This window comes from Salvelinus alpinus, chromosome 12, assembly GCF_045679555.1.
Source record: "Salvelinus alpinus chromosome 12, SLU_Salpinus.1, whole genome shotgun sequence".
NCBI lineage: Eukaryota > Metazoa > Chordata > Actinopteri > Salmoniformes > Salmonidae > Salvelinus > Salvelinus alpinus.
Genome location: NC_092097.1, coordinates 14,988,347 through 15,010,709, shown reverse-complemented (window position 1 = coordinate 15,010,709; position 22,363 = coordinate 14,988,347). Strand labels below are relative to the sequence as shown.

General features: G+C 39.7%; 1 protein-coding gene across 5 annotated transcripts; it reads left to right on the top strand.

Moving 5' to 3' along the window:
- The first annotated feature begins 1,078 nt into the window (after positions 1-1,078).
- On the top strand, positions 1,079-11,539 carry LOC139535583 (transcription factor E3-like). Of its 5 annotated transcripts, none has more exons than XM_071335141.1 (10): positions 1,080-1,387; positions 2,481-2,744; positions 2,950-3,161; positions 3,320-3,544; positions 4,186-4,281; positions 5,888-5,999; positions 6,224-6,274; positions 6,410-6,485; positions 6,673-6,820; positions 9,239-11,539. In XM_071335141.1, the coding sequence occupies exons 3-10, from the start codon at positions 2,970-2,972 to the stop codon at positions 9,683-9,685; spliced, it is 1,347 nt and encodes a 448-aa protein (XP_071191242.1). In that variant the 5' UTR covers positions 1,080-1,387; positions 2,481-2,744; positions 2,950-2,969; the 3' UTR covers positions 9,686-11,539. The 5 variants fall into 5 exon arrangements, with proteins under 5 accessions (XP_071191244.1, XP_071191242.1, XP_071191241.1 ...); XM_071335140.1 differs by having other exon boundaries at positions 1,081-1,387; positions 2,481-2,602; XM_071335142.1 differs by lacking the exon at positions 2,481-2,744 and having other exon boundaries at positions 1,081-1,352.
- The last annotated feature ends 10,824 nt before the right edge of the window (positions 11,540-22,363 follow it).

Genomic DNA, 22,363 nt, shown 5'->3' with positions numbered 1-22,363 from the left:
TTCTGTGCGGCTGCTTGGCCATGGAAACCCATTTCAATAAGCTCCTAACAGGTATTGTGTGGCCTACCACTTCATGGCTGAGCTGTTGTTGCTCCTAGAGATTTCCACTTCACAATAACAGCACTTACAGTTGACTGGAGCAGTTCTAGCAGGGCAGAAATTTCACGAACTGACTTGTTGGAAGGGTGGCATCCTACACTATATTAAACTGATGCATTTGGCAAAGTTCAACTTCAATTCACTGGCACTATGAAGAATAGCTTAACCATACTCATTGATAACCTATTATACTTTAGTTGAATTTACGAGGCATTGCTAGATTACCAGACTACCAAGATATAGCCTATGCGCACGGTTCTGATCCCTCGCCTGCTCCTCTTTCTCTTCGCTATAAAAAAACACTAGTGTGTTTGGTCTGTTGCGTGTCAAATAGCTCAGCCTACTCATTGATAACCCCTACTTTAGTGAACTTGCTCAAGACATTGTAGGCCAAGAAATAGCTAAACTTATCATTGCTATAGCTTACATCTGTTGATTACTGATGCACAGTTCTGACTCTGCCTTGCCATCACTAGCACATTAGAGGCTGCTGCCTATAGGCATAGACTAGGAATCACTGATCACTTTAAGGAATGGAACATTAGTCACTTTAGTAATGTTTACATATCTGGTATTACTCATCTCATATGCACCTACTGTATTCTATACTATTCTACGGTATCTTAGTCCGTTCTGCTCTGATATCGCTTGACCTTATGTGTATATAGTCTTAATCCATTCCTACTTACATTTGTGTGTATTGGGTATATTGTCGTGTAATTTGTTAGATATTACTGCATTGTCGGAGCTAGAAGCACAAGCATTTCGCTACGCCCGCAATAACATCTGCCAATAACGTGTATGTGACCAACACTATTTTATTAGTGTCCGACATCCCAGGCTGTGCCCCTCCCATCTCTCTTTATTTGCTGTGAAAGATTCGAGAGCTTGGGTTTTCGAAGGAGATTACGGAAAATAGTTTAGTCGTTGCAAAAAATACTGAATCGTAGGAGTCGATTGAAGCTTGACACCGGGAAATGGGAGTAGACGGGCAAGAACTCGAGGAATCGATTGTTTTTGAAGCGACTCCCCACCACTACTAGTTGCTGGCATTTTCCGCAATTGGCACATTATTAGTTAGATACTGTATCTAGCTCGCCAGAATTCAAAATGTCACGCTAAATGCAGACATGACAGGGAACGCGAATTCTCCAGTTGTTATTTTGACAAACTAATTGTCAAGTTTGACAACTTCCTGCCCCCCCTCCAAAGAAAACTCCCAGCTAACGTTGGCTAATGCTGCTCACACACAGGTGCCTCATTCTGAATTATTTGAACTGAAGTAAAGGTATGTTTTGTCTTGTTTATAAAAGTGTTGAAGTGGTAACACAATTGTATTATAGTGGCCACACTGACCCAACTTGTCTTGTTTGTTGTCGAACACTTTGGAAGCGTAGCTGTTTTCTCCGTAACGTTAGCAGTTAGCTAACAAGCTAATATGTCCACACATCTTTACATAAGTCGTCATTATTGTGTAACTTTAGCTAGCTAGCCAGCCAACGTCGTTATGGTCTAGCTGTCCACTGCCTTTAATAGAAAAGGAGTAAGCAAACTGAAATGTACAGGCTTTAATCTGATTAACAGTTGGGGTGAATTCCATTTAAATTCAGTCAATGCAAGAGCTTTCCAATACAGATCGTTAAATTCTTGAACTGGACTCAACATGTTGGTAAACAGCAGAGAGGAAGCGAGAGGCCCAACTCGTCGGAAAATCTGTCTCCCTCCTTTCGCCCACCAAGGAAGTTGTTTTTGTATGGAGGTCAATGGGTGTCGAATTTGGTCAACAAAAAATAAATGGCTTATTTGTTACGTGAGGTTTATTTGATCGAATAAAAGTTTTGTAATGTTTAAGTTGTTACGAGTGTGCTGATATATGCAACTTTGAGGAAAAAAGGTTTATCGGAGATGGCGAGGCATATTGATGTCATGAGGATAGTAGCATAGTGTCTTCTCTCGCCATTGAATACTGGCGGTTGACGCCAACAACCCTCATCGAATATTTTTTTAAAGTATTACAATGAGATGTATCCACTAATCTTAAGAACTAGACAGCCCACCGCGCAGCTGTGTGGACAACGTCTCCCATTGTTAGGGCGGAGAGACGTGTATCTTGTCAGTATATCCATACTCTAAGTTATTGGCATGGCTGTTTTGACCTTTTGCTTCTGGGGCAGTGGTATTCAAAGTCGTGATCGCGGGGAACTTCAGAGGGGACGTAAAATATATATTTTTTGTAACAAAATTAAGAGTACAGATTATTTAATGGGACAATATACAAACGTTTTTGAGAAAGATAATTTGAAAAATAAAATGTTATGTATTTATTGGTTTCTTTGATTAACATGTAATGAATTGAAGGTTATTTGTTGATGTGTCATTAGATTTGGGGTGGAAAAAATGCTGTCCCCAGAAACTGACTGGAAAAAAATGGGGTCCCCACTGAACAAGTTTGAATACCACAGCTCTGGGGACATGTATCTGTAGCCAAAAGGGGTTGACGGAAGTAAGGCCCATAAGTTAAGTCATTGGTCAGGAAGAACTAGAGTAAGCAAACTAACCATATGAGACCCTGCACCAATGACTGCATTACCTACACAGAGGGGTAGTTATACCACAACGCAGGATCAATGAAAGGAGCCCAGCAAGTGAGAATGTTGAACAAAATCCCATTTCAATTTATTCTGCTGGTTCATCTGGGTGTTGGAAATATAATCTTGTTCAGTAGTCTGACTTCCAGGGCTTGCTATCTGAGGATGAAGTAGGCCTATGCAGCCAAGCCATATAAAAGCCAGAGCATATCGTACATGTATATATTGTTACCTCTCTCTTCCCTCTCCTGTTTGAATGGAGGCGTACAACCCAACTGAGCCATGTCGTCGCGTGTGCTGCTTCGGCAGCAGCTGATGCGGGAACAAGCCCAGGAACAAGAGAGACGGGAGGCCCAGCAGCAGGACTCTGTGGCTCAGCTCAGGGCAACTGACTCCACCCCTGCCATCTATGTCACTCTGCCCCCAATGGCTGCTCGCCCTCCACCCGCACAGGTGCCCGTGGAGGTGTTGAAGGTGAGACTCCACTTCTAATGGCTTCTCTCCAGAGGAACTACACTTGCATGGCATTCCACACCATGAAATGGTAGCTTATAACCTCCATATTAAATTGGCATGTTACAAGTTGCATTCTTAGTTGGCTGTTTGACTGACATGTTCTTTAAATCTATTAGGTGCAGACCCATCTGGAGAACCCCACCAAGTATCACATCCAGCAGTCTCAGAGGCAGCAGGTGAAGGAGTATCTCTCCACCACCCTCGGCAATAAGGTGGCACCTCAAATCCTAGGTGTATCTCCCTTGACACTGTCTAGCTCTGCCCCTGAGATGGCTCCCACAGCCCTCAGTGCTCCAAACAGCCCAATGGCTTTACTCAACCTGGGATCCAACAAAGAGGAGGTATGTGGTATGACTGAAGACCGCATTATACTGCAATACACCACTCACATTGGCTTGATGTCTTAAGTGGGATGGTATCATGCTACAGTTTGTATGGACCTACTGCCTTTTGCGGCAGGCATCAAATTAGTTACAAATCTGAACTCCCACAATTTACAGACGTTTTGTTTAGTCTAAGTGGAATAAAGCTATGGGAAGTCCATGGATAAAGCTCACAATTGAACGGCTTCTCATTGTCTATTCCCAGACATATTTTCCATGAAAGTTTAGGTTGAAGGCCTAACCTACTGATCACTTAATTACTTTTTTGTTTGTTCTGTAATGCCTCTTGTCATGTTGCCATTGTTGGCTTAGTTGCACAGTCTGCTGTTAAATACTACACTGGCAGATTAATGATATCTGCACCTCTCTTAGACACATGCCTTTTCTTTTGAAATCATTCTTCATTAGGGCAAGATAATTACTTACTTTGTGTCATTGTACCTTCTATATATATATATATATATATATATATATACATTTCAAGTAAGTAATGTAATACAGTTAAATTCAAGCTGTCCTTTAACTTTCCACATTAAAAAATATTTTATTAGCTGTTCTATTAATGTAAAGCTAAGTTGGGTGTCTGTGTGTCTTTCCAGATAGATGGCGTAATTGACGACATCATCAGCCTTGAATCAAGTTTCAATGATGACTTCATGACGTTAATTGACTTGGGTCTACAGCTGCCTAGTACAGTATGTGGAAATCTGGAAATGTGTATTTGTCAATTGCAATTGGGCTAATCCGAAAACACAAGTATGGACAAATGTATGGATCTGTCAAATTAGTGACAATTATGCAGTGAAATTCAATTAACAACTAGCCTATCATTTTTGGAATTATCTTGCTATATCTGTTTTGTCTTGGTTGAATTTCTCAAACTGGAATTCAGTGGTGCTGTAGGAGTAAACATACTCTTCTGGAACTTAACTAAGACTCGTCAGGCCAGTGTTGTCTGGGTGGGGTAGCAACCAGGAGAAATGGGAGAGGAGGACAAGGCATGCAGGGCATGGCAGTATGTGAAATTGGAATGGTGGACAATTCAGAGGGTGCTCAAAATACGTTTTTAACAGTTGAGTTGTTAGAGGGAAAGAGATTGAAGAGATTACGTCCCGCATCAGAAAATTGGGATTTTGGTTTTGCTTCAGGAGCATGAAAAGAAAAGAAAGAACATTGAGGTAAATCAATCGGGTTGTTCGGCAGCACATGGCAGAGTGGCCTTGTTAAAACTTCTTCAGGATTGGTGGGTCCCCTGAGGAACGGTTGAGCTAATGTAGGCTAATGCAATTAGCATGACGTTGTAAGTAACAAGAACATTTCCCAGGACATAGACATATCTGATATAGGCAGAAAGCTTAAATTCTTGTTAATCTAACGACACTGTGCAATTTACAGTAGCTATTACAGTGAAATAATACAATGCTATTGTTTTAGGAGAGTGCACTGTTTTGAACATGAAAAGTTATTAATTAACAAATTAGGCACATTTGGGCAGTCTTGATACCACATTTTGAACATAAATGCAATGGTTCCTTGGATCAGTCTAAAACTTTGCACATACACTGCTGCCATCTAGTGGCCAAAATCTAAATTGCACCTGTGCTGGAATAATACATTCTCTTGCATTTCAAAGATGATGGTACAATTTTTTTTTTTCCTTTGTATTATCTTTTACCAGATCTAATGTGTTATATTCTCCTACATTCCTTTCACATTTCCACAAACTTCAAAGTGTTTCCTTTCAAGTGGTACCTAGAATATGCATATCCTTGCTTCATGGCCGGCGCTACAGGCAGTTAGATTTGGCTGTCATTTTAGGTTGAAAATTTAAAAAAGGGGGAATAGACATTTGGCAATATTTCTCACATTTATAAGGATTTATAGCCTACCGCAACACATGTCAGATTTGTTTCAAATGCGTTAATGCTTTTGGATAACTTTTCCTTAATTGAAGGTTCAACAAGGTATTAGGCTTATAATAAATTGTGATGACTTGCTTGAAATTATATTCCATATAAGCCAGCCAACCTGTCGTATGGTAATTTAGTATCCTTGTGTACAATCATTGAAGGTCAAATATAGTACAGTATGCTACGAGGCTACGAGACAGCCTGTTTTGAAAGTTATGACAGTTAAATGAGTATTCTGATACATGTAGAACAAGAAAATGTATGACAATAGAAAATATATTGAGTTGAATTTTTATGTTTCATTAGTTTCTCCTGGAAGCTTGTCCAGGTTGTCAGTGTTAAACTTTGCTTGCTTTGATGTTAATGCAGTGGTTTCCCTTGCCTCTTACAGCTCCCTGGGAACCTCCTGGATATATACCATAGTCCTGGAATGGCAGCACCTACCCTCACTGTCAGCAACTCCTGCCCTGCGGATCTGACCAATATTAAAAGGGAATACTCTGGTATGGCCTTGTTCCTTTCCTCCTGTACTAGGTCCATGATCCTCACTGTCCAGTTCCTCCTTATTTTATATAGCTCTGGAGATAAGAATGTTTTTGGGGGGGATTATAAACTTCTTATGTTATGTCCTATGTAACTTTCCATTTTGTTAAATTGTAAATTGTAAAAATGGATTTTTAGATTGCACAGCAGCACCTCTAAAGTATATGTTATGTTCAATATGCAGATACCAAAGTGCTGGTGAAAGAGAGACAGAAGAAGGACAACCATAACCTCAGTGAGTCATACCTTTTTTATTTATTTTTTTCACTTCTGTATTGTTCTTTACCCTCTATGATGCTAGACAGCTCTTGTTCCTCTTGGAGTGTGAGTTTCATTTCTAAATCTCTTTCCCCATTGTTTCTCTTGACAGTTGAGAGGAGGCGGAGGTTTAACATCAATGACCGCATAACGGAGCTGGGGGCCATAATACCCAAGTCAAGTGACCCGTGAGTTTGTGTCGTTATTCTTCTCTTATTCAGGGCATTTTACTTTGGATGACTTGATCAGTGGTGGTATTGACACAAATTAAATCTCAATCAGATTTTACATTTTGGGAATGAAAAGCAATATTACATTTGTATCAGATTTGATATTCCTCTCTAACAACCTTCTCTCTTTTTCTCATGGCTGTAGGGAGACGCGCTGGAATAAGGGCACCATTCTGAAGGCCTCGGTGGACTACATCAGGAAGCTGCAGAAGGAGCAGCAGAGAGCCAAGGAGGTAGAGATGCGTCAGAAGAAGCTGGAACATGCTAACCACAGCTTGATGCTGCGCATCCAGGTCAGTTATTGGACATACAGTGCCTTCAGAAAGCATTCACACCTCTTGACTTTTTCCACATTTTGTTGTTACAGCCTGAATTTAAAATGGATTACATTTAGATTTTTTTGTCACTGGCCTACACACAATACCCCATAATGTCAAAGTGGAATTATGTTTTTCAAAATTAACTAATTAATTAAAAATTAAAAGCTGAAATGTCTTGAGTCAATAATTATTCAACCCCTTTGTTATGGCAACAAATTTGCTGAACAAGTCACATAATAAGTTGCATGGACTCACTCTGTGCAATAATAGTGTTTAACATGATTTCTGAATGACTACCTCATCTCTGTACCCCACACATACAATTATCTGTAAGGTCCCTCAGTCGAGCAATGTATTTCAAACACAAAGACCAGTGAGATTTTCCAATGCCTCACAAAGAAGGGCACCTATTGGTGGATGGGTAAAAATAAAAAAGCAGACATTGATGATCCCTTTGAGAAAGGTGAAGTTATTAATTACACTTTGGATGGTATATCATTACACCCAGTCACAACAAAGATACAGATGTCCTTCCTAACTCAGTTGCTGGAGAGGAAGGAAATCGCTCAGTGGTTTCACCATGAAGCCAATGGTGACTTTAAAACCATTACAAAGTTTAATGGCTGTGATAGAACTGAGGATGGATCAACAACGTTGTTACTCCACAATACTAACCTAATTGACAGAGTGAAAAGAAGAATAAAAATGTTCAGAATAAAAATATTCCAAAACAAGCATCATGTTTGCAATAAGGCTCTAAAATAAATTAACTTTATGTCCTGAATATAAAGCGTTATGTTTGTGGCAAATCCAACACAATAAATCACGCAGAACCACTCTTCATATTTTCAAGCATGGTGGTGGCTGCATCATGTTATGGGTGTGCTTGCCATCGGCAAGGACATTTGTTAGAATAAGAAGAAACGGAATAAAGCTAAGCACAGGCAAAATCCTAGAGGAAAACCTGGTTCAGTCTGCTTTCCAACAGACACTGGGAGACATTCACCAAATCTACCCTGGAGTTGCTTACTAAGACAACATTGAATGTTCCTGAGTGGCCTAGTTACAGTTTTGACTAAAAGCGGCTTGAAAATCTATGGCATGCCTTGAAAATAGCTGTTAAGCAGCAATGATCAACAACCAACTAGCTTGAAGAATTATAAAAAGGATAATGTGCAAATATTGTGCAAAGCTCTTAGACTTACCCAGAAAGACTCACATCTGTAATCACTGCCAACGGTGATTCTTAAAAAAAATATTTTAATCACACTTTTTCAATCCACACCATTCACAAAAAGCGATCGCTCCTACAGACCGTGAGTCACGTGGCCTTGGCTTGCCATATAACGCAGGCAGATAGGCATCGAAGCATTCATTTACTGTTCGATTGATTGTTAGAATGGGCAAAACTAGTGATCTAAGCGACTAAGCGTGGTATGATCGTCGGTGCCATGCACGCCGGATCCAGTATCTCAGAAACAGCTACCCTCCTGGGTTTTTCACACACGACAGTGTCTAGGGTTTACCGAGAATGGTGCGACAAACAAAAAAAACATCCAGTCAGCGGCAGTCCTGTGGGAGAAAACATATTGTTGATGAGAGAAGTTGGAGAACAATGACAAGAATCGTGCAAGCTAACAGGGGGGCCACAAACAGACAAATAACGGCGCAGTACAACAGTGGTGTGCAGAACGCATCTTGGAACGCACAACTCGTTGATCGTTGTCACGGATGGGCTATTGCAGCAGACGACGACATCGGGTTACACTCCTATCAGCTAAAAACAAGAAGAAGTGGCTCCAGTGGGCATGCGATCACCAACACTGGACAATTGAGGAGTGGAAAACATTGCCTGGTCCAACGAATGCCGGTTCCTGTTGCGTCATGCGGATAGTCAGGATTTGGCGTCAACAGTATTAGTCCATGGACCCATCCTGCCTGGTGTCAACGGGACAGGCTTGTGGTGTACTGGTGTGGGGAATGTTTTCCTGGCACACTTCAGGTCCCTTGATACCAATTGAGCAACGATTGAATGCCATGCCCTGACGAATTCAGGCTGTTTTGGAGGCAAAGGGTCCAACCCGGTACTAGATGGGTGTACCTAATAAACTGGTCACTGAGTTTATATATTTTATTTTTTATATTTTTATTTTTACAAATGTAAAAATGTTTCTTCCACTTTGACAGAGTGTTTTGTGTAGATCGTTGGCAAAATAATTGAATTAAATCTATATAAATCCAGCTTTGTAACAACAAAATATGGAAAAGGTCGAGGGGTGTGAATACTTTCTGAAGGTACTATAGTTATCATGACTATAAGGAGAGAAAAAATCTAGAAATGTTATCATAAAAATAATAATCTCTAAATATATTGTTTGTTCTTATGTGAAGGAGTTGGAGATGCAGGCTCAGCTCCATGGCCTCTCCAGCCTGATGTCCCCTGGCCTGAGTTCAGACCCCTCCCTCCGTCAGCAGCAGCACCTTCAGCAGGGAGACCATAAACTGGGGCCCAGCTCTGGAGAGGCCTGCTCCCAAACCTTTCTCAGCCTGGGGGCAGCAGCCATGGCGCAGCCTGTCCTTACCTCCTCCCCACCTTCCTCTGACTCCCCTGTTGTTGTGACCATAAGCAGCCCCCTGGACCTGGGCAGTGTCAGCTTCACCGAGCTGGATGACCCCTCCAATGCTGGGATGTACCTAGACGTGGGGTTAGGGGACATCATCATGGATGAGGGGTACACACTGTCCCCAGAGAGGGTGGACCCACTGTTTTTCGTGTCACCAGGTGCCTCAAAGACCAGCAGTCGTAGGAGCAGCTTCAGTATGGAGGAGGACTTGTAGCAGAGACATACTGGGGTCAAACTAGTAGAGAGCGACCAGGGAGTTGGGTAATGAGAGGGTTGGGGAAAGAAGGAGGAGCACTGGAAAATAAGAGCTAGAACACTGCATATGGCACTGGACAAACAGCCAACGGTTTCACAAAAAATGACTTTGATCTGAATCAGTCCAAAATAAATGGCTACCCTTTCCTCCCTTACCAAGTTAATATTGGTCCCTGAACTTAGAACCCCCCCCCCCCTTTTCAGCACACCATCAATGATAAATGCAATCATTTTCAAGTGGAACATAGTAAAATTAGGATATGGACATTTGATTAAAAAAAAAAGCCTCAACTCAACCAAGATTTCCCTGCACAGACATTAAAGAGGAAATAGAGTGGTGGTTTAGTTATGTACAGTATATTATTGCTTCATTGTAGAGTATATACTTTGTGCACTTTGTAACTTTTGTGGGAAGGTTCTTGTCTATTTTGTGAAATTGGCATGAACAACATAACAGGTGCTTTATTGAATTTAGGTATTTTTTTAACTGAGTTGAAAATCAGGATTTCTATAGCTTAAAGTACATAAGTGAATGCATTTTACAGATCTCCTGTTTGTCTAACAAAAATGTACCAAAGGGATATTTTATTAAATATATAAGGCACATAGTTTGTGGTATAAAAAAATGATTTGATAACCTCTAAAAACAAAAAATATATATTTACTGTATCTTACATTTTTTTTAAATATTTGTGAACTTTCAAAACATGTTTGTTGCACCTTTTCCTGTTGTCTATGCATTTTTAAAAAGCTTTTGTCTGTTGAATGGCTATACAGCCGGTATGTAACTGAACTTACAATGAACAAAATAAATATAGAAGTAAAGCAAAAGATGCTGCAGCTAGTCAGCCAAAGCAGGCCACCTTTCACAGAATGATCATAGATTTAAGTCTTTATACGGGTGCATTATATATATATTTTTTATAGTCAATGGAAGTATAGCTTTAACGTTTGGCACTAATCTCTGAAACACTGCATGCTGTGTGTGTTGCAGAAACGTACTGGGCTATGCAGTATATTTCTTAGACGGTCATATGGTAATTTGTGATGATAATAATATGATTATGTTGACTAAGATTTCTATAGCGATTTTCCAAGGCTTTGTCACATAGACTTGACTTCTAGCTCTAGACATACAGTTACCTTTTTCTGAGTCATCTAATCTGAAAATGTGTAACATTCCACATGTTTTTCCAAGAGACTGAAGTCCGTGCATGGTTAGTGCGTATCACTCCTCTAGCCCTCAGTCTTTCTTTAATTTGTATTGACAAGCTTTTCAAAGAAAAGTACGTTCGTTAGCAGTATATGTTAGGGATCTGTTTTTCCTATGTATTGTCAATTGATGCTTCCCAGATGCTGTTGAAACATTTGTGCCTTTCCTCCATGTCAAGGAAGATGGATGCAGAGTCTACTCTCCTAACAGGCTTTTATTTAAAAAACATAAAAAGAGATGAAAATGTTTGACACATGAACTCAAAAAACAATGCAATATGTCTGATTATCTGAATGTTTTTTTTAAATGCAGTTTAGTGTTACTTGAACTGCGGCTGTGGTTTGATATGACATCCTCTATTTTGAATCATTTAGAAACATATATATTGCTGTTCTGATTTTCACTTATGGTTCTGCGTTTACTGGAACACAAACCTTTAACGGCTTTAAAGGGAATATATTGTTGGCCACTTTGAATTATATTTGAAAGTGTATTGAATTACTTGCTTTTTCTATACTCAGCAATATTAAGCAATCTGTCACTCTTTACTGTTTTCTGGTATGTTTTATTTTAACCAAAATAAAAATGTAGAAAACATTTGCTCATGTTTTATGCTTTTCACTGCAGTGATGAAATTTCAATTCCATGCTTTGTCTTGTTGATCATGATATTTCACAATGGACAAAGTAAAGGGTTTTCAGAGTGCAATGTGTCTCAATGGTTGGGCTTCATTGTTCCAAACACCCTTTCCTTGCATACCCACTGCTTTCTCAGACTGGTATTTGATATTTTATTAGGATCCCCATTAGCTACTGCTAAAGCAGCAGCTACTCTTCCTGGGGTCCACATAAAACATGAGGTAATGCATAACATTAACAGACAAGTACATCACAAGGACAATATATTTGAAAATGTCTTTTAAATTCTGTCATGGAAATTATTGTACAGTTGAAGTCGGAAGTTTACATACACTTAAGTTGGAGTCATTAAAACTTGTTTTTCAACCACTCCACAAATTTCTTGTTAGCAAACTATAGTTTTAGTAAGTCGGTTAGGACATCTACTTTGTGCATGACACAAGTCATTTTTCCAACAAATGTTTACAGACCGATTATTTCACTTATAATTCACTGTATGACAATTCCAGTGGGTCAGAAGTTTACATATACTAAGTTGACTGTGCCTTTAAACAGCTTGGAAAATTCCAGAAAATGATGTCATGGCTTTAGAAGCTTCTGATAGGCTAATTGACATCATTTGAGTTAATTGGAGGTGTACCTGTGGATGTATTTCAAGGCCTATCTTCAAACTCAGTGCCTCTTTGCTTAACATCATGGGGAAAGGAAACCTGTACAAAAGTATCTATATCCAGAGTAAAACGAGTCCTATATCGACAGAACCTGAAAGGCCGCTCAGCAAGGAAGAAGCCACTGCTCCAAACCCGCCATAAAAAAGCCAGACTAAGGTTTGCAACTGCACATGGGGACAAAGATTGTACTTTTGGAGAACTGTCCTCTGGTCTGATGAAACAAAAATAGAACTGTTTGGCCATAATGACCATCGTTATGTTTGGAGGAAAAAGGGGGAGGCTTGCAAGCCGAAGAACACCATCCCAACCGTGAAGCACGGGGGTGGCAGCATCATGTTGTGGGTGTGCTTTGCTGCAGGAGGGACTGTGGTGCACTTCACAAAATAGATGGCATCATGAGAAAGGAAAATGATGTGTATATATTGAAGCAACATCTGAAGACATCAGTCAGAAGGTTAAAGCTTGGTCGCAAATGGGTCTTCCAAATGGACAATGACCCCAAGCATACTTCCAAAGTTGTGGCAAAATGGCTTAAGGACAACAAGGTATTGGAGTGGCCATCACAAAGCCCTGACCTCAATCCCATAGAAAATTTGTGGGCAGAACTGAAAAAGCGTGTGCGAGCAAGGAGGCCTACAAACCTGACTCAGTTATACCAGCTCTGTCAGAATGAATGGGCCAAAATTCACCCAACTTATTGTGGGAAGCTTGTGGAAGGCTACCCGAAACGTTTGACCCAAGTTAAACAATTTAAAGGCAATGCTACCAAATACTAATTGAGTGTATGTAAACTTCTGACCCACTGAGAATGTGGTGAAAGAAATAAAAGCTGAAATAAATCACTCTCTCTACTATTATTCTGACATTTCACATTCTTAAAATGAAGTGGTGATCCTAACTGACCTAAGACAGATAATTTTTCTTAGTATTAAATTTCAGGAATTGTGAAAAACAGAGTTTAAATATATTTGGCTAAGGTGTATGTAAACTTCCGACTTCAACTGTATATCCTATTACCACGTTACGGTTTCTATTTCTTCCGTTTTCCATGTGGGCCAATTCATCAGTGATATTGGTTCTTGTAGAATCCATGACATTTTCTTCCATGTTGTTATAGTGTTCTTAATTATGAAGTTGTTAATGTTCTTAGCTTCATCCTTTGAAAACCGACACGTGAAAAGATTCTAAGGATGACTTTGTGTCTCTTCATTATGTACCCATTTTTCCTCTTTAGTGCATTTAACAATATGTCGCTAGTAAAAGGGTGACTTGGGTGGCGAGTTGATACAATTCCAAATCTGGAAGGTTAAAACCACCCTCAGATGTAAGAACATGTACCATGTTTAAGAACATGAACTTTCCTATTTGTTCTATGAGTTTTATTTTCCCATATGAAGTCTGTTATGGCAGGGTATACTTTTTTAAAGCATGTTTTCAGTGGGTTAATTGGTATTACTGAAAATAAATATATTAACCTTTGGAGAAATGCCATTCTAACGAGGTTCAAAATATACACAAGATTTACCTGAACGATTTATGGGGAGATTGTTCCATTTAGTTAGATCTGTTTTCATGTTGTTGAGTAACGGGATAAAGTTATCTTTATATATTTGTTGTCACTTATCAAGCATTCTAAGTATTTAATATTTGTTGTGGTCTACTTAAAGGATTGCTGTAGATCATGAGTTATTAAATTTTTCTTATTGCAATTATTTCAGTTTTTTTTCACGTAACTTTTATATCCTGATATTTTAGAGTATTTTGATAATATATATTTTTTGTACAATATATATATATATATATATATATATATATATATATATATATATATATATATTATTTTTTTTACAATTTAACAATCATCAAAATATGACACAGATAATGCCCCGTTATTCCTTCCATCTACACAAAACACCATGCTACATGGGGGCACATCGTGCAAAACCCTTCCCTCCCTAACACAGGAACACCCCCCTACCTCCCCTCTACCGGTATTAGCTTAACTTATTATCAACAAAAAAAGAAACAGAATGACCTTCACATTCCATGCTAGAAAATAAATTTTTCAACACAAAAACAAATAATAATAATACATTAATGAAGAAAGTAGTAATGAGGCAGCTAAAGTGACGTCTTTAGAAACTGCTGAAAGTCCCCCCAGACATCAGTAAATTCAAAGGGTTTATTACGTAAATTGTATGTTATTCTTTCAGATGGAATATAGGAAGATCTTTTAGCCACATCTGCTTGCTTGGCGGAGTGCCACTCTTCCATATAGTAGCTGTGCATTTATTGGCTGCAATGACTGACAATTTAATGAATCTGGTTTTGCTACAAATATTAACTGGTAGAACAGAATCATCTCCAAGAAGTATAAGGGAGAGATCTAGTGGTACTGTCATATTAGTAACCTGTGATAAGATCTGAATAATGTCTTTCCAATAATTGCTTAGTTCAGGGCAGGACAAGAACATATGCATAAGTGTGCCCACTCCCGTTTTACACCTTGGGCAAAATGTTGAATATTTAGAATTGATCTTATACAGTCTCTCTGGTGTAAAGTAGATCCTATGTAAAATATTGAATTGCATCAACTTGTGCCTTGTGTTAAATGGTAGATGCTGAGCATCTAAAAAGAGCTTTCCCCAATTCTCATCCTCAAAAATGAGACCAAGTTCATCATGCCACTACATGTAAGCTTTCAGAGGTTCATCATTCCCCAACAGAGCTTGACCAGAGTACATGTAGGAAATGAAACCTTTTACCCCTTTCCTTTCCTTGTTAATATTTTTAACAAGGAGTTGCATTGAGTTTTCAATATTAGTCAGGTATATCAGGAGATCGTCAGCAAATAAGTTTAGTTTATATACATGTTTATCAATACTGATACCCGTTACGTTTGGGTCCTGTCTAACTCTATAAGAGGTTCAATTGCCAGTGCAAACAGCAGGGGGGAGAGAGGACATCCCTGTCTTGTGCAATGTAATCAAATCATGTATTAAATCATGTATTATTTGTGTATATTTTTGCTTTAGGTGATTAAGATAATATTTTTATGACATTTATTATTTCAGCTGTTAAGTTTAATGCTTCCAAAGTTTTGAATAGAAAAGGCCACTCAAAGGGCCTCCTGAGTGGCACAGTGGTCTACGGCACTGCATCGCAGTGTTGCGGCGTCACTACAGCCTGGGGTCCGAACCCAGGCTGTGTCAAAACCGGCCGTGACCGGGAGTCCCATAGGGCGGCGCACAATTGGCTCATCACGCTCTAGCGACTCCTTGTGGCGGGCCGGTCGCCTGCATGTTGTCTTCGGTCATCAGTTGAACGGTGTTTCCTCCGACACATTGGTGCAGCTGGCGACTGGGTTAAGCGAGCGGGTGTTAAGAAGTGCGTTTTGGCGGGTCATGTTTCGGAGGATTCTTCCGAGCCTGTTGGAGAATTTGCAGCAATGAGATAAGATCGTATTCAGAGAATTGGGGATAAAAAGGGGGTAAAAATTAAAAAGAAATGCAATAAAAAAAGTCCAATCAAGACTTTTGCCATTCTGTTGCTTATGAGTTTTGTTACTATTTTATTGTTGTAATTTATTAAATGTATTGGTCTGTAATCTGCAGGGGACTCTCCAGATTTTCCTAGTTTTAATATAACTTAAATAACTGTTAGATACATGGAACTTGGAAGCACTGAATTGAGTGACGTGTGTTGTAATTTGAGTAAATAGGGGAGATACATAATATTAAATAAAATTCTATGGGAAAGCTGTCCATCCATGGTGCTTTTCTCCACACAAATGTTTTAACAGTGTCCAATATTTATTTTTGAGTGATTTCCGTGTTTAGTGATTAAGATTTTTATCTGCTTCAGGGTTATTGAGTCTAAGAAGGCTGTAAGATCAGTCCAATTCTGGTTTATATAGATTTTCATAGAATCTTTTAAAATTGTTATTAATTGCGTTGCTATTTCTAATTAAAGCATTTGTATCCTTATCTTTTATAACTGGTTTGGTGTGTATTCGTTTTGTGAGGTCTGCGAAAGGATTTGCAAGGTTTATTTGCCATTAAATTGTATGCTTTATTTGAGTTTAACCTGTAGTTGTTGGCTCTCTTCAAAAGTAAAAGGCCATATTCCTGCCTAAGTTCAGAAATTGTATTATCATCTTTTCCTTGTAAAGATTTTTATGGGCTTTTTCTAAGATAGTGATTTCTTTTTCATTTTAAACTCAGATTTAACTTTAGCTGAATATGATATTATCATTCCCCTAATGTACGCCTTAAAAACATCCCAAATGAAGTCAGAGGTCAGCTATTCTCTGTCCTCTATGTCTACATTTGTAATGGTAAAGGTCTTTATTTTTTCATTTACCTATTTAATAAATTTCAAGTCTTGAAGATGTGCTCTGTTCATTATCCATATTCTGTCACTAAGTGTATTTACTGTTGGTGTAATTAAGCATGATACAGGAGAAAGATCTGATATCACTATATCATGGATTTTAGATGTTTGTTAATTGTGTTTTTTTTTAAATAAAAATGCAGTCAATTCTTGAGTAGGTTTTCTTACTTTGAGAAAAAAAGGAGTAGTCTTATGTAGTTTGGAATAATAATCTCCAGGTGTCCTGTATAAAATTTGTAGAATTAAAATGTTGAGGCTCTTTGAAGACTCCTTAAATTTCCCTTTTTTTATTGCTATGTCTGTCTAACTTGCTGAATGCTTGATTTAGGTCACCTGCTAAAATAATAGTTCCTGTCTGGGGTGGATCTAATATAGCTTGAATTCTATCTAAAAACACCAGGTTTGCCCCTGGGATATAAAATGAAATCAATGTGTATTTTTCGCCATGTAAGGTATAATTCAAAATTAGAAAAGGTCTTTCTTGGTTTGTGTGCTGAAATAAAGGTAAAATTAAATTAAATATAAGGGGAAAGGGTGTATTCATATTTATCAGAATGCCTACACCTCTGTTGTTACTACAGTAGGTGGCAGCACAGGCCTCTCCAACCCAGCTTCTCTTTAAATAATACATTTCTCCTCTTGTAGCTCTTGCAGGAAAACCACATCGGCTGACAATCTCTTTAAATGTTCAAGAACCATGCTTTTTTTTGCCATCATGAAGCCTGTGCACATTCCATATAATAAGTTGGATTTGATTAACTTGTATAGAATAGAATCAAAGCTAACATGTACTGTTCCATCTGTTATTGTAGAACCAGATAAAACATTTTAGCAGACATGTCACATGACCTCCGAAACATGACCCGCCTAACCGCGCTCCTTTATACCCGCCACCTTAACCTGGAAGCCTGCCGCACCAATGTGTCAGAGGAAACACCGTTCAACTGGCAACTGGGGTAAGACCGCAGTCACCCAGACCACCACAAGGAGTCGCTAGAGCGTGATGAGCCAAGTAAAGCACCACCGGCCAAACCCTCCCCTAACCCGTACGACGCTAGGCCAATTGTGTGCCATCCTATGGGACTCCCTGCCAAGGCCGGTTGGAAATAAATCTGGTCTATAGTAACGCCTCCCGCTGATCCACTCGGTAGGCCACACCCGCTGGCTTTCTGTCCAACTCCCATCTCCTACCGCAACTGGTCCCGAACCCAACCGCAGTCTACCAATGTTATTTTAGGCGTATGTGACGACGCAGCTCACTTGCCAGCCATGGGGCATTTTTTTTTTTAAATAGCCACAGATTCCTTCCAAACCACTCGTTGTTGAATTTGCGATTTCCAACTTGTTCTGTAATGTTTATGTCCAATGACGGATGAACACCGATATGTTCTATTTATAATTTCCCTTCATATGACAAAGATTGAAAAGGATTTGCCAGTAGATTGTCGACGTGGTTCATGACGATGACTGCTTGCTAGCTAAGATTTTGAAAGTATGATGTTGACATGATCAGTCCAATCAAAGCTACGGTAGATATAACGGGATGTGACGTCATTTTATCTGTGGCTAATGACCTTGAGCCTTCTTGGATGGGCACTTCTAATGTAGCTCTATGGCAGCGCCCAAGGCGCATGAATATTTGAGCTCTCCCCGTAGATTTTGCGGCGATGTAGTGTTGCCATGACTAACCGAACACTGAGCCAATCACGGCCCAACTAGAGAACATTACCGAGCCCTACGCTCCGTATTTTCCGCTGGCCTACCTACCCTGAATGACGGGTTGCTATTGCAGTGGTGTCAAACTCATTCCAAACTCATTTCAAAGTCATTCCAGGTTTTTGTTTTTTCCTTTCAATTAAGACCCAGACAACCAGGTGAGGGGAGTTCCTTACTAATTAGCGACCTTAATTCGTTAATCAAGAACAAGGGTGGAGTGAAAACCTGCAGACGCTCAGCCCTTTGTGGAATGAGTTTGACACGTGATCTACACTGATTGAAGTAGATTTAACAAGTGACATCAATAAGGGATCATAGCTTTCACCTGGATTCACCTGGTCAGTCTATGTCCCTCAAACTCCACTCTGGACCTCGAAGCCAGTGCCACTGCTTGTTTTCATTGTTCCCCTATAATCGGGGACTGATTTAGACCTGGCACATCAGGTGGGTGCAATGAATTATCAGGTAGAACAGAAAACCAGCAGGCTCTAGACCTCTTAGGGTAAGAGTTGAATACCCCTGGTCTATGTTGTGGAAAGAGCAGGTTTTCCTAATGTTTTGTACACTCAGTGTAGGTTAGATTACAAAAATTCTCATGTGGCCCATTATATTAGGCTATCAGTACTGGGCTATATTGACGAATAAGTTAGAGAGCTGAGTTGGAGAGACTTGCATTTTCTCTTGAGCCATGTTTTATAGCCTACCTTTTAGGAGTGGGACAATTTTCTGATGGAGGCAAATATGGGTGATCAATATAATTTTTGCCCTCAGAACAGCCTCAGTTTGTTGCGGGCATGGACTCTACAAGGTGTCGAAAGCTTTCCATAGGGATACTGGCCCATGTTGACTCCCAATGTTTTATCAAGTTGGCTGGATGTCCTTTGGATGGAGGACTATTCTTAATACACACAGGAAACTGTTGAGCGTGAAAAACCCAGCAGTGTTGCAGTTCTTGACACAAACCAGTGTGCCTGGCACCTAGTACCATACCCCGTTCAAAGGCACTTAAATATTTTGTCTTGCCCATTCACCCTCTGAATGGCACACATACACAATCCATGTCTCAAGGCTTAAAAATCCTTCCTTAACCTGTCTCCTCACCTTCATCTACACTGATTGAAGTGGATTTAACAAGTGACATCAATAAGGGATCATGACTTTCACCTGGTCAGTATATGTCAATGAAAGTGCAGGTGTTCTTAATGTTTTGTAAACTCAGTGTACTAGGCACACTTGATCTTGCATGCCCAACTAGGAGAGGTAGGCTACTTCACTTGAAGCAGCAAATTCTGAGAGCGTGAATAATACGACAAAGATGTGTTCTTAATAAAATAGGTAGGCTAATGTATACAAAGCCATTTCTAAATAATCTGCTGGACATCCCAACCGCAGCATGAAATATGCTGACCGCACCATAATGATCTCTGTTGTGGCTGCAGCCCTCTATCTTGAGCCTTGTTACAGTCTATCACCCTTAACGGGCTTTAGCTGTGGTATAGTGTAACGTGTTACAGTTACCACCCATAATGGTTGTATGAGGTATTGTGCTGGGCTTTTGAACAAGGTCCTACTGCTCACGTCAAATGAACCAGAATCAGATGGGAGTTTCAACTATGGTCCTTGGCTCCCGCTGAAGCTACGTAGTTTTTTAAATTTTTGAATTTAAGGGTTTTCACCGCCATTCCGCTACACCACATTCACACCAGGAGCGTCCACCAGTCACAAACATACACACATATCAGTACATACTTAGGCATCAACTGGCACATGGATTTGGAATGTATTCAATATAGTAGTGTTGTGGATCCCCTTAACTTTGCAGGAAATTATACTGGATTTTCACAGATCGCATGAGAGTGCAAGGAGGTTTACAGCTTTATTTTCCCAAACGACTGTAATTAAATTGCTGAAGTGTCGGAAGTTATTGTGTCAAGATGGAGAGTATACTTAGTGCAATCTCCAAAAATACAGATATTCAATACATGAGTGCAATTGTCTAGAGATACTGTTTCTGTGTAAGTGGGTTAATTTTAATAACTTTAATTCCATTATGAATATTTTTTCTTGAACACTAAGAATATCAACACTAATTTTCTATAAATGTATACAGTGTACCTAAGAAACTTCTGAATATCAAGTCATACTGAAAATGTGCCCTATACTACAAATATATTACATTTGTAGAATTCATACTCTTTACTGTCCATAATAATATTACCATGCTGTTGTTAACTTTTCATTCTCAGTTGTCTTTCTAAATGCTGATGCCTTCCTTGCAGTTAAGAATTCCAGATATTTTACCCCACCCCCACCTCACTCCCCACTTAGGGCCACTTTGCTCTGAATTAAATGTACATTTGTATATGAGCAGATGTATGATTTAGTTCATCATTAATCTCAATGAATTTCAAGTGCAGTGGTACCCTCTCAATAGTCACACTCACTTCCTATCCTTTCTCTCTGCTGCCAATATCGAGACAGCTATAAACAGCAATAAATGATCACAGAGTTGTCTGTATGTGGTTACAGTGAGCTCTCTTTTACATTGTGGTTCACCTTGAGTCATTGGTTAGAAAATCCGGTTGCCAGTGCAGACTTAGAAATACAAAGAACCAAGTAGACATTGTCAGTTACCCCAAGATCTAAATGCAAAACCACAGGAGGTTGGTGGCAACTTAATTGGGGAGAACGGGCTCGTAGCAATGATTGGAACGAAATCAGTGGAATGGTATCAAATACATCAAACACATAGTTTCCAGGTGTTTGGGGCCATTCCATTAGCGCCGTTCCGGACATTATTATGAGCCTCCACTGTACAACACCTACATTTGTTAGATGATTTAGCGGATCCATTATTGTCCTTTGAGTTTGGCCCACACAATCTCTACAATATCTGACTCTTTACAGTGTTCACATTCGTTTGACACTGATCTGGTTAGTGGAAGAGCATTTGTGAGATCTCCATGCCTAGATCCAGACACTCTGTGGCATGTATGCATGTATCACAGACACAGCACTCAAATCCTGGACCTCCACACAGGCAACAGTGGGCATCCAGACACCCACAGCAGCCACAGTGATGGGATGTGTCCAGCAGAGGCTCCAGGGAATCAGGCTCACAGCAGCACACTGTGGAGCATAGGGAAGAGCACAGGGACGAGGCACAGACATGGCATCCTTTCCCCGTGGCCAGTAAACAGTCCCAAGGCTGGCAGAACAGACATGCCAAGAGGATGGAGGCACACAGGCCTAAAGGTGTGATAAGACAGGAAGCAGGGAAACATGGATTGGAAGGGCAGAGGCATTTGGAAAGTACAACACTATAAATAAAAAACTAGATTTATGCTATCTAAATCTATAAGTAATTAATTGCTTCACATTCAGAATAGGCTCTCACCATCTCCATCCACTTGGTGGATCTGTGCAGCAGAAGTTTTGTGGCTGCTCGAAGTGGATGGCTGTCTCATTTGGTATGGTGGACAATGGTTTGTGGGGGTCAACTGTGGGGAAGTAAGCTGTGGTTGGTATTTTGCCACCGACAATTGTTGTGCTTCATTCGTGTCGTCTGCTGGGAAGGTTATATGGATGTTCTGGTGATGAAATTCAGAATTCTCATCAATAGGAGTTTCTGAATGTGACAGACCTGATATGAAATGAGATCAAGACATAAGTGGTGGTCAGTTACGTTTTCAGCTAATGCAATGTACAGATTGTTTCAATCTTCATTCAAAGTGATACCTAATCTTTTTGTTGGTAATACAGAATAAATAGGTAGCAGGTAGAAGCTCTCATTGGCAGAGACTTCAGTCAAAGATAGTTGACTGTCATTTTGCATCTGGTCTGACAAAGTCAAAGATTCTTTGATTGGGAAGAAATGACCACATACAACATGCAATATTTGTTTCCTGGGTGAGGGGAAGAAAACATAACACATAGCTATGAAATTACAATACACCCAGAAATACTGAACATTCACTTTGGAAGGCTAGCAATCTGTACACATGAAG

Coding starts and splice junctions, on each gene's coding strand:
- LOC139535583 (XM_071335141.1), top strand. CDS start 2,970: ATGTCGTCGCGTGTGCTGCTTCGGCAGCAGCTGATGCGGGAACAAGCC. Junction 6,000..6,223: donor TATTAAAAGGGAATACTCTG/GTATGGCCTTGT, acceptor TTCAATATGCAG/ATACCAAAGTGCTGGTGAAA. Junction 6,275..6,409: donor GAAGGACAACCATAACCTCA/GTGAGTCATACC, acceptor TTCTCTTGACAG/TTGAGAGGAGGCGGAGGTTT.